We start from the raw sequence: 15,247 nt of genomic DNA, 5'->3' as shown, positions 1-15,247 counted from the left end.
GAAGTCCTTGATATCCATTGACTTACTTATGATTTTACCCTTTTGCAATAAGTAGAATGCAGAAGAATATTTGGATGATTCTGATTCATTGGTGTTTTACTGATTTATGGAAAAGGGTTGTCCGATTTACAAAGTATTTGGTAGTTTATTTCCTTTTGCTTGTTATTATTACCTTATTAAAGTGGCCTTATGATATCTTTCTGGGCACTGCTATGAATGCAAGGTGAAACATTTGAGAACTCTTCACTTGTTAATACTCGGCCACTATAGTGCCCATGTTTTTGAGAAACATGCCACGTTCAAATTTGAATATGTTCTTCATGGTCTCAATGGAGCCTTCATCTAGTGGAGGCTTCCTTTGGCTTCCAGGCTGCAGAAATTTGCGAATTGTGGGAATGTAGCTGATTCTGGCCTTGAATTCCTAAAATGCAGAAGTATACTATCCATGAGAAGAGAATATGGCAAAATAGATAAAATATAAATGATGCATATTTTTGCATGTGACAAAGTGTGTAAAGATTATATTCCTCGTGGTTGGTAGAAACGGGGGATAAAGTGGAATTTTCATACATCGTGGCATTGTGAAGCGACACTACCCTTGTACAAAGCAAGTTAGCAATATTTCTCAAGAACCACAAAAATGTTCATAGGCTGTAACCAAGTGACCCTATTTTTCAGATTGCATCCTAATGATACTATCTTAAATGTGGAAAAATGTATACCCATAAAGATGCTTTTGCAACATTATTCATAAAAGCAAAAATTCCAGAGTATCCTGATATATAACTAATAAATAGAAGTCCTTATGTCATAAGGATTTTTCCATGTCGTTATGTAATCTTGGAAAGTACACCTTTAGGTGGCTGCATAAAATTCTACCCAATGGATGTGCCTTCATTTATGTAGACCCTTCTCAGGTATTGAATATTTAAGTTGTTTATGATTTTCAGCATTTAAAATAAGGTTATTCTGAGCACAGCCCATGGAATATTATATAATCATGAAAATTTTCAAAAATAGAAGACTGTAGTATCCAAATGAGGCGGACTACATAAAAATACCCAAATATGCTTATAATGTAATGTGAAGTGGGAAATTGAGGCTGCGGAATTACCACAACTTGGACAGCAACTATTTTAAATAAGCATATTTTTATTTATTTTATTTTCTTATTTTTTTTAAATATTTTATTTATTTATCTGACAGAGAGAGAGAGCTAGAGAGGGAACACAAGCACGGGGGGTAGGAGAGGGAGAAGCAGACTCCCCGCCGAGCAGGGAGCCCGATGCGGGGCTCGATCCTAGGACGCTGGGATCGTGACCTGAGCCGAAGGCAGACGCCTAACGACTGAGCCACCCAGGCGCCCCAATAAGCATATTTTTAAAAGGTTAGCAAGGGGGGCGCCTGGGTGGCTCAGTCGGTTAAGCGTCTGCCTTCGGCTCAGGTCATGATGCCAGGGTCCTGGGATCGAGCCCCACATCGGGCTCCCTGCTCAGCAGGGAGCCTGCTTCTCCCTCTGCCCGCTTATCCCCCTGCTTGTTCTCTCTCTCTCCCCCTCTCTCTGACAAATAAATAAAATCTTAAAAAAAATTAAAAAAAAAAATAAAAGGTTAGCAAGGAATCCACCAACATAGCAAAGTGTTTTAGAACTCAGGCCACAGAATCAGTCAGGCCGAGGGTTTCGTCCCGGTCCCATCACCTGCTGACCGTGTGACTTGAGGGAAAGTTATTTAACCTCTTGGAGCCTTTACCTTTTCACTTAGAGGATGGAATAACATCAATGCAGTCATGTGCCTTCAGTGCTTGGTACAATGCTTGGCACCTAATAAGAGTATAGTTGATGGCTATGGTTATTGTTAAATAATGGCTCTGTGAGGGTGATATCTTAAATCTTTTCCCGTCATTTTATTGAGGTTCTGCTACATTCAGGGCAAAACCTTTGAGACTGAAGGCCTGCCAGAAGTCAGCCTCGGATCCCCATGCTGGTCCAGAAGAGCCTCGTCTGCTTTCCTATGCCACCTTATTTTTAAATTTACTACCTTATATTCAGATTATCTGTCGATGTGCTTATCTCGCCCACTAGGTATGTTCCTTGAGGGTGTCTTTGTATCTTTAGCACAGGTCTTGGCATAAAGAAGCTAGCAGGGTCTTCAATAATAATGAATGACTGGTTGAAAGAATAAGTGAATGATACAAATTCGTCCTTCCTGCAGTTCCTGGGAGTTAATTTGGATAGCATTACCTGTAGCAGAGGGAAACCTGCGAGGACACTGGGTTTGCACTCTTCAGCCATTAAGATGACTTCAAGGAGCTGTATATCGGCCCAGCTCAGCTGATCGCCCACAAGGAAATCTTGCCCGTGGTCTCTTAGAGCCTGCATGATAGTTGAGAAGAAGGTAGAGGATTCAGGGGCATACCCAGCAGATAACTTAAAGTCAGGGTGATTTGGCAGAAAGTCTTCTAGAAGTTTAGAGACCTGGCTCCTAATCTTGGGCGCTGGCCAGCTGTGTGAGCACATATAAATCCCATCTCTGAGGGCTTCAGTTTGTTCATCAAAAGAGGTGGGATAGCCTGGATCCTCCTGAGTATCCTGAACGCTGGAAACAGCCTGATCTCACACACCTTTGTCTTCTTTTCATTACATCCCCGGCACCTATTCTATGAACGTTTATAGAATAATTTTACCCCCATAGCCTGGATTGGTGGTCCTCCTGGGCTGGGATGATAATTCTCTCCTCACACCGTCTCAGGTCAGGATCCTTATTAGGATGCTGCTCTATGTGGGAGAACATTGTTCTCACAGGGACCCACACCTTCTACAAGCAGATTTTCTTCTAATAGGGCTCTGACTTATAGGTCACTTTGAGTCAAAATCAACTGAAAATAAAAGGTTGGAGAAGAAGGTCACTAAGGTATTGTCTAGCGCTCAAACTCTCTGATTTTGTGATGCTTGGACATGGGATCAGGAGTTAGAGAGACCAGAGTGTAGGCCCTAGTGTGATTAGTTGTATGACATCAGGCAAGTTACCTTGCTTCTTTAAGCTCTGGTTGCTTCGTCTGCAAAATGGGGATAACAATGGCACACCTTTCATGGAGTTATGAAGATGATGTGGGATCATGCATGCAAAATGCATGGCACAGTGCTTAGCACATGGTAAGCACTTAGCAGAAATGAACCATCAGATGATTAGCTCTGTTTTGGTGATGATGATGATGTTGATACTATTTTTAGCCACAAGAAAAGTCTCTTTTCTTCATAGTATCTCACAACAAAAACTTAAGTCACTGGGAATAGTGATGTTAAACATTCATTCCATTGTCTATATTAATAAAACTATAAGAAAAAAATTGCTTAAATTATATGCTAATTATAATGGAATAGATTATCTTTTAATTTCGAAGGAATGATACCAAGAAAGCCTGAGGTATAGAATATTCATATTTTGATTCATCTTCCATCTTGGACCAAGGGGACTGATACCTCACTAAATGTAATTAATGGAAAAGTATAACCTAGGAAGTTAGAGAATCTATAATCTACATTAAATACATAGATATAAGGGGCGCCTGGGTGGCTCGGTTGGTTAAGCATCTGCCTTCAGCTCAGGTCATGATCCCAGGGTCCTGGGATGGAGTCCCACATTGGGCTCCCTGCTCAGCGGGAAGCCTGCTTCTCCCTCTCCCACTCCCCCTGCTTGTGCTGTCTCACTCTCTCCCTCTGTCAAATAAATAAATAGAATCTTTTAAAAATAAAAAATAAGTAAATACATAAATATCAAACAATCCATATGATTAGGCTATAAAATTGTTGATATGATAAATATTTTCAAATGTATGTACTAAATCATTCAATTAGAACCATTGTTACTCAACCTAGAAAGGATGGATTAAACCAGCATTGCTGGTGGGTTTGGAAAACTGATACCTCATTTTTACCAAACCCTTAACATTTTTCATGATCCTTTCATATATTGACTGATATAATGAACATATGTTGACCTTGAGGTCAAGAGCACTGATAACCAAAGAAGTCATCCAACCCTGTGTTAGGGCTGGCACTAAGTATTTGCCTAAAGCTCAAGTTTCTCAGACATTATTTTCAGCTGTTAAAAATGCAGAGACAGATGAAAAATAGTACTATTTTTGGAACAATTGTTTTCTTAACATTTTGAATATTGTATAGAATTCTGATAAGCCTTATAAAGTACCCTGAGCCCTGGTACTATCCAGTGTATTTTAGAAGTAATATCCATCCTGTCCCCTCACTCCACCTCTCTAATTAGTGTGGGATTTTTCCTTCCTAGAATCCTCTTTTTTGGGGTGCCTGGGTGGCTCAGTTGGTTAAGCGACTGCCTTCAGCTCAGGTCATGATCCTGGAGTCCCAGGATCGAGTCCCGCATTGGGCTCCCTGCTTGGCGGGGAGTTTGCTTCTCCCTCTGACTCTCCCCAGTCTCATGCTCTCTCTCTCTCATTCTCTTTCTCTCAAATAAATAAATAAAATCTTAAAAAAAAAAACTCTTTACTCCAGAATTAAATCAGGCAACTGAAATTCTGTCAGCACTAGAACCACAAATATTGCTGAAGTTATGCATGAAATCCTTAAAAAAAAAATAAAATGCAGAAGACCGGACTGAGAGGAAGGAGAGCAGACTTGTTTTGTAACTACAATTGAGGGGAGAGTTTTGCTTTCACAAAGTGTTTTGGGGATCTTTCATCCACCAATGAAGTTCTCTACTTTTAGTTTAGTTCTTTTTCTCCCCCTTGATCCAAGTCACAGGGCAGGGCAGAAGTTTGTCGCTTACCTTCTCATAGACAGGGAAGAATCTTGTAGTGGCTCTTTCAAGGATATATTCAAGATTCATCTTCTTCTCTCCAGGCAGGGACAGTGGAAAGAACATAATCATGTCGCTCAGGTCCTTCAAGCCCTCTACATACATGTCAATCCTAGAGAAGGGGTGATAATTCAAAAGAGTTGCAGATAAAGGAACCATCATTTCAGGAGCCAAAGAAACAAGTTATCAGTGCTTCGCGCCGCCTGCCTCTTAGCAGTTATCTCAGTGTCCCATGATTTAAAATCAAGTATTTCTGCCTGCATGCTATTCCTTTGAGATATTAAGATCAATTTGAGAAACAGAAAAATGATAGGACTAGAGTGTGGGAGCAGTTATGTGGGTGTGAATATCAGCTGTGTGACGTGAGCGCTGAGTAAAACAAACACAAAGTATTAAAATAATCCTAAAGTAATAAATGAGGCAAAGATCATATTTGGCTATTTAAATGTTATAATAAAAATGAAATTGCCCATGTCTATACAGGTTGAGGAAGAGGTAACCAGGGACCTCTATGCTGCCAACAACATCTCCATCTGGATTGAAGGTTCTCATACTTAGTAGAACAATTCAAGAAGGCACAGAACTTACTCCACAGGTCCCCCTTGCCACCACTCACATCTCTGTGCCAGAATGAATAGAAAAAGAGATATTATGTTAGACAAGGCACCATGGCATAGTGAAAAGACCACTGGTCTGGGCATTGGGAAACCTCTGTCCTGGTCCAAAGTGAGTCCCTTAATGTTTTGGAGCCATAGTTCTTTTAACTTTAACCTAGAATACCAACGAGTATCTTGAAAGGGCCTCCAATTCTTTGCTACTTCTGCCATTGAGAATAACTCTCATTCTCCCCTTGAATCTGAATGGGTGACTTGTTTGACCAACAGAATGTGGGGAAGTAATGTTCCAAGACGTCTAAAACTAGGTCATAAGAAGCCTTATAGCTTCCACCTGGTTGTCTCCCACATTCGCTCTGAGGGAAGCCAGCCACCTCATCGATGAAGCGCAAGCCGGCCTCATGGAGAGAAAAGTCATGTGGGGGGAGAGATACCCCGCCAGGCCCATTTGTTCCAGCTCTCCCAACCCAGGTGCCAGACATCTGAGTGAAGAACCGCATGAGAGACTCTTTGAAGAGTGCTATCCAGCCGATCCCTGTCAACTCACAGAACCCTGAGAGATGGTGTCTGCAGAACAGACAGCCAGAGAGGAGCATTCTGAGCAGTAGCGTTGTTTGGGGATTATGTAGTTGAAAGAGTGTTAAAATATAAAGTGTCTAACACATACACGGTTTTATCATAAAGAGATACCAGGGAGGGCACCATAAAAATTAATTCATTTTCAATTTATAAACATTAGTTTTGTGAAAGATGTACTTAAAAACAATTTTGCAGCAAAAGGAACCACAGCTCCTTAGAGAAATGGCTGAGTTCAGGTCCAGAACAAGACATGTACAGGGTTAATCTGGATTAACCCATTACAAGGAAGTTATCAGAGACCAGAGTAAGGTCAAACATTCCCCGGAGCCACTTCGCTCCCACTGGCCAAAGGTAGGACAGTTTGAGCATAAATAAGAGTAACAACTGAAGTGAACTGAAACACGTCAAAGATATTTAAACTGATGTGCTCATAGTGACACTAGAACAATAACAATAATTAATTGGTAGGATACAGGTGAGCCGACTCATTTGGAAAATTGGTAAACAAAGGTCTCTCATGTCTTTCCTAGAGGAAATTGTACTCCAGATAACCAGATGAAGGAAAGTTTTTCTTTATAGAAGTATCCTAGATAATAAACGCAGAAGGAATGATAGCACCAATGGCTGTTAATATCGTAAAGAATAGACAAGCAGACATTTTTTGCTTCCTGATTCGGGAATGCGCCAATACCTATGAGATAGTCTTGCAAAAACCACTAGAATTTGAGTCTGCTAAAACCTCTATATCTAACAACCAATTGACAGGAAATAGAAGCAGAGGAATGTGTTAAACTACACTGCAGGGATGCAATCAGCAGAAATTTGGCAATTAGAGTCTGTTAGAAAGCAAGAGAAAGCTTATGTTAAGATTTAAAAATACAAGATCTATTTCAAAAATTTTACTGCATTAAAAATTTTAAAGTTCAGTTTCTGAGAATAAATGTATTCTTTAAAACAATGAGAAATTTATTTAAAACACACCTCCTTTGGTAAAAATGGGCTATTTGTTGGTTACTGACTAAGGGTTTTCTAATTCTGTGCAATAATTTGCAATTGAGGGTTGCTGTTTTAACATTCTAAGACAAGACAATGTTTTGCTGGTTTGTAGACAGGTCTGCCCATTGCAAAAGGACAAGTGTGTATGTGAGAATTAAGAATGTGTGGGACCCTGGGGCGCGGGACTATCTGGTGTGCCAGAGCTAAGGAGGTGGTTTCCAAAGGCTACTTCCTGAATCAATTTCACAGGGTCACGCTCCCAAATTTGTTCTTGTGATTTACCCTGTGCTTTACTCCCACCTAGTGGAGGGAAACACACATTTCACCAGAAAGAGGCAGAAAATGAAATAAACTGTAATTGGCCATGAATTGGTAATTGTTGAAAGTAAATGTGTACACCGGGTTTATTTTACCATTCTCTCTCCTTTGATGTGCATTAGATTTTTCCATAAGAAGTTAAAAAACAAGAAAAGAATTTTCAGTGAATCTATCAAGAACTACATACGATTGCTAACATGACTAAAGGTTAGATTTTGTTTGTTTGTTTTAAGTAAGAAATAATTGCTGTTACCAGGCTTGTTCCTGCAGGTTCCTTCCATACAAGTCATATTTTGCAGCTAGGTATCTTAGGATAGCTCTGGTTTCTACCAAATTCATCCCATCGATTTCAACTATGGGCACTTGTTCATACATCAGGTTCCACCTTTAAATGTACAAAGGAAAGTTGGGTTCTGTACTGTCCCTGATGGTAGTAACTGAGTCTTCTTTAACTCTTAAGGTGCTATAAAACGGGACTACGTAATTAAATATGATTAAAATATTTTAGAGACTAATCCCAAAGCAGGAATATGTATGCATTTATTCGCAGAAAGATGTGGAGAGTGCAAGACTTGAGGCTGAGTCCTCTAGGAGATACAACAAAGTGCAGACACAGAAGCTTTCTTTCTGGCCAAGAATGTCCCTTTCTCATCACTTATTCTCCATTCCTGTGGCCACCCCGCTGGCTAGACTCTCCTTCCCTCTGAACCATCGTAATAATGACCTAGCTGTTAACTCAGCCCTCAGATGGGCCCTCCTTTTTTTTTTTTAATTAAACTTTTTAATTTTAATTCCAGGACAGTTAACGTACAGTGTTCTATTAGTTCCAGGCATACAATATAGTGATTCAACAATTCTATGTATCTTACGCAGCGCTCATCACTGTTAAGTGTGATCTTAATCCCCTTCACCTATTTCAGCCATTTCCACCTCCCCCCCACCCCACCTCCCAGTTTGTTCTCTAGAGTTAAGAGTCTGCTTTTTGGCTTGTGTCTTGTTTTCTTTGTTCATTTGTTTTGTTTCTTGAATTCCACATATGAGTGAAATCATATGATATTTGTCTTTCTCTGACTGGCTTATTTTGCTTAGCATTATACCCTCTAGGCCGGTCCATGTCATTGCAAATGACAAGATTTTCTTCTTTTTTTGGCTGAGTGATATTCCATGATATGTATATACCACATCTTCTTTATCCATTCATTTATTGATGGAAACCTGGGCTGCTTCCATCATTTGGCTATTGTAAATAATCTGCGATAAACACAGGGTGCATATATCTCTTCAAATTACCGTTTTCGTAATCTTTGGGCCACTACCCAAATAGTGGGATTACTGGATCATAGGGTAATTCTATTTTCAACTTTTTGAGGAACCTTCATACTGTTTTCCACAGTGGCTGCACCAGTTTGCATTCCCACCCACAGTGCACGAGGGTTCCTTTTTCTCCACATCCTCACCAACACCTGTTGTTTCTTGTGTTTTTTATTTTAGCCATTCTGACAGGTGTGAGGTGGTATCTCATCGTGGTTTTGATTTGCATTTCCCTGATGACGAGTGATGCTGAGCAGATGGGCCCTTCTTATCTACTCCACATGTACTGCCTGCTTGTTTTCCCGGAGTCATTCACTGGGCTTAAACCTTTCCATTACTCCTCTTTGCTTACAAGACAATAATATTTAACCTCAACCTGGAATTCGAAGCACTCCTTGACATTTGCCTCCATGTACTTTCGGCACGTTATTCCACACCACTCTCCTATGTGAACCGGAGTCCCAGTGGCCTCCCATCAGAGAGACAGCTCTTTGTTTTGGGCTTACTTTTTCAGTCTTCCAGGAAATCTTTGCATTACACAACAGAGACTTGAGAGGGCAATGGTTTAATTTAAAAGAATTCTACTCTCTCTGCCTCATCTTCCCTTCTTCCCTCCCTCCCCCCATCAGTCAGCCTGACTCTTCCTCAGAAGGGCAACAGTAAGGATGGCACTTTTCCCACTTTTCCTTAAGTTAAGCCAGTTCTCTGGACTGATTCCATGGCAAGAACATCCTGGTTTTTCTGCACTTGCCACCAGGTTTAACTGTCAGGACATTTTCTGCTCCCTAATTGCATCTCTCAGGATCCAGCTGGGAGACAGAACCATACTGGTTTCTTTAACCATACCAAGTTACAAAGAAGATAACTAGGTCCTGGAGCACTGAGAGGCAACAAAAAGACAGTACAGTATCATGAAGGTGACAAATGCAGAAAGTAAGTATCATCCCTAGGGCTGAGGAAACAAGGAGATGGTGCTGAAATTATTATAATTTAGAAGCTGGGGGGGCTCCTCCCACTTTGAACACTCATATGCTTGTTGCAAGATCCAAGTACTGCCTTCCTGACATAGAGATATCGATAGATACTGCCTACCTAATCTTCTCGGCTCTTAGAACGTGTGTGTGTGTGTGTGTGTGTGTGTGTGTGTGTGTGTACACGCATGCGTGCCTCTCAGAGATGGAGAGACCATCTATCTCATCCTTGGTCTAATGCAGCATGATGCAAGGCTTTTTTCCTCACCTTGGATCAATTTCTCAAATTCTTCACGTGTTTCAAAAAGTTCTTCAAACTAAAGAATGAAAGAATACAAGAATATGTTGTTATCATTTTTACTGTTGTTATTTCTTTTGATATTGTGGGAAAAGAGTGAAATAGAAGTAAAAGTTCTAACCACCAAGGAAACCAATATTTCAACTAGTTATTGAACGCATGCTGGCCTTTTCTGGGTTCAATGAACCTAAGGACTCTTTTTTTTGTTTGTTTGTTTGTTTTTAAAGATTTTATTTGTTTGACAGAGAGAGAGAGACAGCGAGAGAGGGAACACAAGCAAGGGGAGTGGGAGAGGGAGAAGCAGGCTTCCCGCCGAGCAGGGAGCCGGATGCGGGGCTCGATCCCAGGACCCTGGGATCATGACCTGAGCTGAAGGCAGACGCTTAACGACTGAGCCACCCAGGCGCCCCTAAGGACGTTTTTATATAAAACCAAAACTGGATTCAGTTGACCGAGTAACACGGATACCTCCTGTTGTGTGGATGGAGACTTCCAGGTAGACTTTTCAGATGACAATCTGAAATCTAGTACTCCCCTTCATTGGCTCAGACAAGTTACTCTCTTCTAATTTCAGTTTCCTAATGTATGAAAATAAAGCTAATACCTACTCACGATGTTGTCATGATGTCTAAAAGAGATCCTATCAAAGGAAGACTAACTCTCATGTTTGGCTCAATATTGCCCGTTGTTACTGTTTTCCTCAGAACTTTCCCTTGGGTGGTGTTGGCTGTCCCTCATTTCCAGAGTTCAACAACAAGCAAATGTTAGTTTGATCATTCTATTATATATTCTCTTTTTAAACCCAAGAGGCTTAGACACAGGAAAATTAAATTGCAGCAAATCTCAGGAACTACGTGGTAGCAATCGAACAATAGCACTGAATGAACTCAAAAGACATTTGGGGCATTAAGGAAACATGAATCGAGGTGTAGTTTATTTCTTGGGGTTTTCAAAATTTTTTTGCTTGTCTTAGATTTCGGTTTTATTGTTAGATTGTTACCAGTTAACTTCTGGATACTTTGTCTCTAAAAGACATCCACAGATTGAACATTTTGTATTTGTGCATTTTGTACAGTACAATTTTAATATAAAATTTAAACACAATGAGTTTTCTGTATTATTTCCATCATTATTAGAGATGGAAAACCCCAACATGTAATTGGAAAACAGTATTTTCCCCAAAGATTCTATTCTATCCCATTGTCACAAAAATAATTTTTAAATTTTACATTTACAATTAGGAATGATAAAAAATATTAAGAAAAGACACTGATAACATGGTTCCCTGGTGGTGTTCCTGAATATTTAATGTTAAACCAAGATGTCAGATCACCCTCATTCCTAAACCTTGAAGACCAGCATTAACTACAACTCTTGGTGCTCTTCTTCTCCAAGCCTTCATGTGATGCCTATAAAGCCCAGAGAGGTTAAGCGACTTGCCTAAAGTCCCTCAGCTAAAAGGTGGAAGAACCAGGGCTAGAATCCCTTTTCTCCAAACCCACTACATTTTAGATACTATCATTTTGCTAAATATGTAATTTGTATTTCAATAATCTTTATAGGAAGAAGTCATTCCAAAGTTGACATCAAATATGAGAATATAGATAGGGATAACCAAGGTATAAAACAATGCTTCCCAAAAAGCATTTTTCCTAAATTTGAAAATTACTTATGACATTCATGTAGTGTGATGGGGGAAAAAAAAGTATATATTTATGATTTCAATTTCTTCTCAAATTTCTCAGGTCAGGTACGCCAGGGTAACTTTTACTATCTGCTTTGGCCGGGCTCTAAGAGCTCAGAGTGTGGAGCTCAAACTCCAGTTCCAACCAGGGTGTTACCAGGTCAATCCCTGAGAGCAGCTTGGGCAGAGGGCAGCATGCAGAAGCTCATAGTCTGGGTGTGGCCATAGACCAGCACGGGATACAGCAAAATCCCTCAGACTACATACTGTCTGAGGAATTTTCCGGTAAGTTTAGACTGAGTTTGACCAGATCACACAGCAAGGGTCTCCACCTGAACATTTTTGTTTTTAATGGTGTGTTTTCTTCAATGATACCTTTTGCTTGAAGGCTTACTGTGCGAGGGGCCCTGGGCTCTAAGGATACACGAAGCACAGCCATTTTAGCAAAGTCATGTATGCTAGAGCATGAGGACTTGACTTTTGAAAATTTGCTATGACTCACATCAAAAGGAAAAGTCAGGCACAGAAGGTCAATATTGCTATAGAATTTTCTTCTAACTCTGACAAGCTACAATGATACCAACCCTGAATATAAAAACTGTGATGAGTCAGAAGACCCGGGAAGGAGTTTCATGTGGCTCAGAAGGTAGAATTGGCCATTTATTGTTTTGAAAAAATTAGGTCATTGGAAGAAGAAATAACAAGTTCAAATTTTTTTTTTAATCATATACTAAAAAATAGTGCCCCATCCAAAGGAATTGGAATGTTTTTGATAGGTGGGCTTTGGGTTCACATTGTCTCCTGTGTATTTTACCATATTTTATCTAGATCTAATGCTAATGCAACAATACATAAAAATTGAGATTTAAAAAATAATTATAAAGGAATGACCCTGATTCCCCACCCCCTTCATTTATTCATCTGTCATTTATCCATCTCAATATGGATGGATCTCAAAGACATAATATTGAGTGTAAGGAGGAAAATATAGAATGATTCACAAAGGGAACCACTTATATAAATTATTTCAAAAGGTGCACAAGTCAATGGTTGGTGAGCACACACATAAATGTAAAAATATAAAGGCTGGACTAACTGGATAGGGGTTAGTTAAGTGGACATGGGGATGATGGTCCAACTAAATTTTAGCCGTATCTGTTAAGGTTTTATTTTTAAAAGACGATTATATTAATATATTACCCATGTGGTTTTTTTTTAAGACTGAAGGCAAATATGACAAAATAATAATTGCTCATTCCATAGTGGCATCATGTTCGTTTATTATTACATTCTTTATACTTTATGTATTTTCAAAATTTTAATTTAAAATTAAAAAAATTCATAACAAAAGAATTTTTGAAAAAAGTGATGATGAACTTTTCACAAGGATTTGTTGCTTTATTATAGCAGAAATTCTTAACCTGGGGTCCTAGGATACAATTGTGTATTTCACGGCTTCTTGGAGCCCCTATAATTATATGTACATCGGGCTTTTTCCTGGGATGCAGCTTCATAGGTTTCTTCAGATTCTAGTCTAAAACATCTGTTCTCTTCCCCTAAAATGTCTTCAAGCCTCTCTACCACCAGATACCATAAAATGGTATGTTTCACAAAATATTTGAATAATAAACCGTGTTCTAAGCTGCATTCATATCTGCATTCCTAGTGAACAAATGAATGTTAGTCTTCTGTCAGGGCCCAAACAGAATGTAGAGCATCCTAACAAGTATCAAGTGAATGGAGTTACTTGCTATTTGCATGTTAAACCATGTAAATGTGAAGAGAACTCCCTGCTCTTTCATCTTTGGATCCAAGAGACCACTTAGGAGTGACTAGAAAAAAAAAATTCTGTGTGGCTTACAGAAGAGGCGAATTGCTTTATATTCACAGTGAATTGTATACAGATACAAATATTTATCTTTGAAAGGTCAGTATAAACTTCAATAGCAGCTTTTAAGTATGTTGAGAATAGAATTTTTTTAATTCATTAAAGTATAGGATAGTTATATTTTTGGTAATGAATAATATGTTCTTACATCAGTATCTCTGAGACCCTTCTGTGTATTTAAAGAAAACTACCTGTTTCTCGATATTCATGAGACAAATGTAGTTAAACAAATCCAACACTTGGCTGACAAGGATGAAATGAAAAGAAGCTATTTGGTAAAATGAGTCCCTTCCTTCCTTCCTTGCCTCCTTCCTCCCTCCCTTCCTTTCTTCATTAGTCATTATTTGCTTCACCTTGGGTCAGCTCAGTACCAACAACCAGTTTCCATGATACTTGAGTGCTTATTTAAAAGAACTAACTAATTCACTCACAGCCCAGTATCTAAAGAGCAGGTGGCAAAATCGGCTTTTTGTTCAGGAAACATAGGAGTTTCCCACACCTGCTCCCTAAGTAAGTGCTCAACGACCCCATGATGAAAATAATACGAATAAATCCAGCATCTTACCTCTACTCCTGCTGCGGCCAGGAGCCACCGAATGGACTCCATTCGGCCTCATCCATTGAAGTAGTGAAGCTTGGGCTTCCTCGCCATTCCTAAGGATTCCTGCAAATCAACAGAAAGAGACTGATGAAGACTCTTCTGCACAGAGAACGAGCAGGAGAGAAATACAAATGTACAGAGCAGTGAAAAGTTAACCAGAAAGCTCTGGACTTGTGCCCAAAATCAAAGCTGTTCCTCAGCCCCAAGGCTGCCTGGGTTCTGTGTTCTGTGTTCTGTCTCACAAATGGAGTTTATCATCACAAATTGGTGTTCCCAACACTGAATTGAATAACTGATACATTTTTAAAAATAGAGGACAAGTGAGGAAGCCAGACAGATGGAAGGAATTAAAAAATAAGACACTGACCAGCTTTTCCTCCTGTAGTAGGTGATGAGCTTCTAGCATTCCAATCTCTTTCCTTTTTATCTATACAGATCCTCCTCCCCTCTCCTGCCAGCACAGCCCAGACTGGCAAAACTGGGTGAGATTAGGGGAGGCTGATGCTTTTCACTTTCCAAATTAATCTCGGTACTTTAATTCAGGTGTCCTCTGAAGCCTGCAGACAGGATTCAAGAAGATTTTCAATGACTCATTAGGATTTAAAGCAAAAGTGCGGAGTTAGGCACAGTGGGTCTTTTCACACTTTCTTTTTCCTCTGAAAATGAAAACATCTTTTTTAGAAGCATAACCCTTGTTCACCTTGAAGAAGTTAAAGTAGTGGAGAAATTAAAAGCCCATCCACACCACCCCAAGATAACCTCTGAGGCTTATGGGGCATGAGGGGGTGGCCTTGGTGGGGTGACAGGCTCTGGACATTCAAAAGTAGCTTGAGGTCCCTGGAGAGGTGGGTCCCTGGAAGCAGGGGACGCTATGTGGAGAGGTGGGAGTGGCCTCATGCTATGAATGGGACCTAATTTATTTTGCGGCATATCACCTGGCTCACTTTTTAAAACAGCAATTCTACACATTAAGAGCTCAGGAGAATAAGTGAAGAAAAAAGGTTAGATTGAGGATATTATCATTTTGAAAACCAGAATGAAGAAAAAAAGTGACCTAGACCTATGGTTTTTCAGCCCCCTATGTGGTACCTATTAGAATCACCCTGTTAGGGGCTTAAAACACACACAGGTGCACAAGTGCGCATGCACGTTCTC

The 15,247-nt window shown here is 39.8% G+C and overlaps 1 protein-coding gene across 1 annotated transcript; it reads right to left on the bottom strand.

The window, feature by feature from the left end:
* Window positions 1-177: 177 nt before the first annotated feature.
* On the bottom strand, window positions 178-14,332 carry LOC116635537 (glutathione S-transferase-like). Its single transcript, XM_032409655.1, is given in 8 exon segments — window positions 178-421; window positions 2,243-2,374; window positions 4,803-4,944; window positions 7,593-7,717; window positions 8,432-8,439; window positions 9,890-9,938; window positions 14,057-14,155; window positions 14,249-14,332. Coding segments are annotated over 7 exon segments (714 nt in total). The 5' UTR covers window positions 14,144-14,155; window positions 14,249-14,332; the 3' UTR covers window positions 178-250.
* Between the last annotated feature and the right edge of the window lie 915 nt (window positions 14,333-15,247).

Source organism: Phoca vitulina, unplaced genomic scaffold (assembly GCF_004348235.1).
Source record: "Phoca vitulina isolate PV1807 unplaced genomic scaffold, GSC_HSeal_1.0 scaffold11, whole genome shotgun sequence".
NCBI classification, from domain to species: domain Eukaryota; kingdom Metazoa; phylum Chordata; class Mammalia; order Carnivora; family Phocidae; genus Phoca; species Phoca vitulina.
Note: the sequence above shows the minus strand (reverse complement) of the source record. Positions and strands in the feature narration are given on the sequence as shown.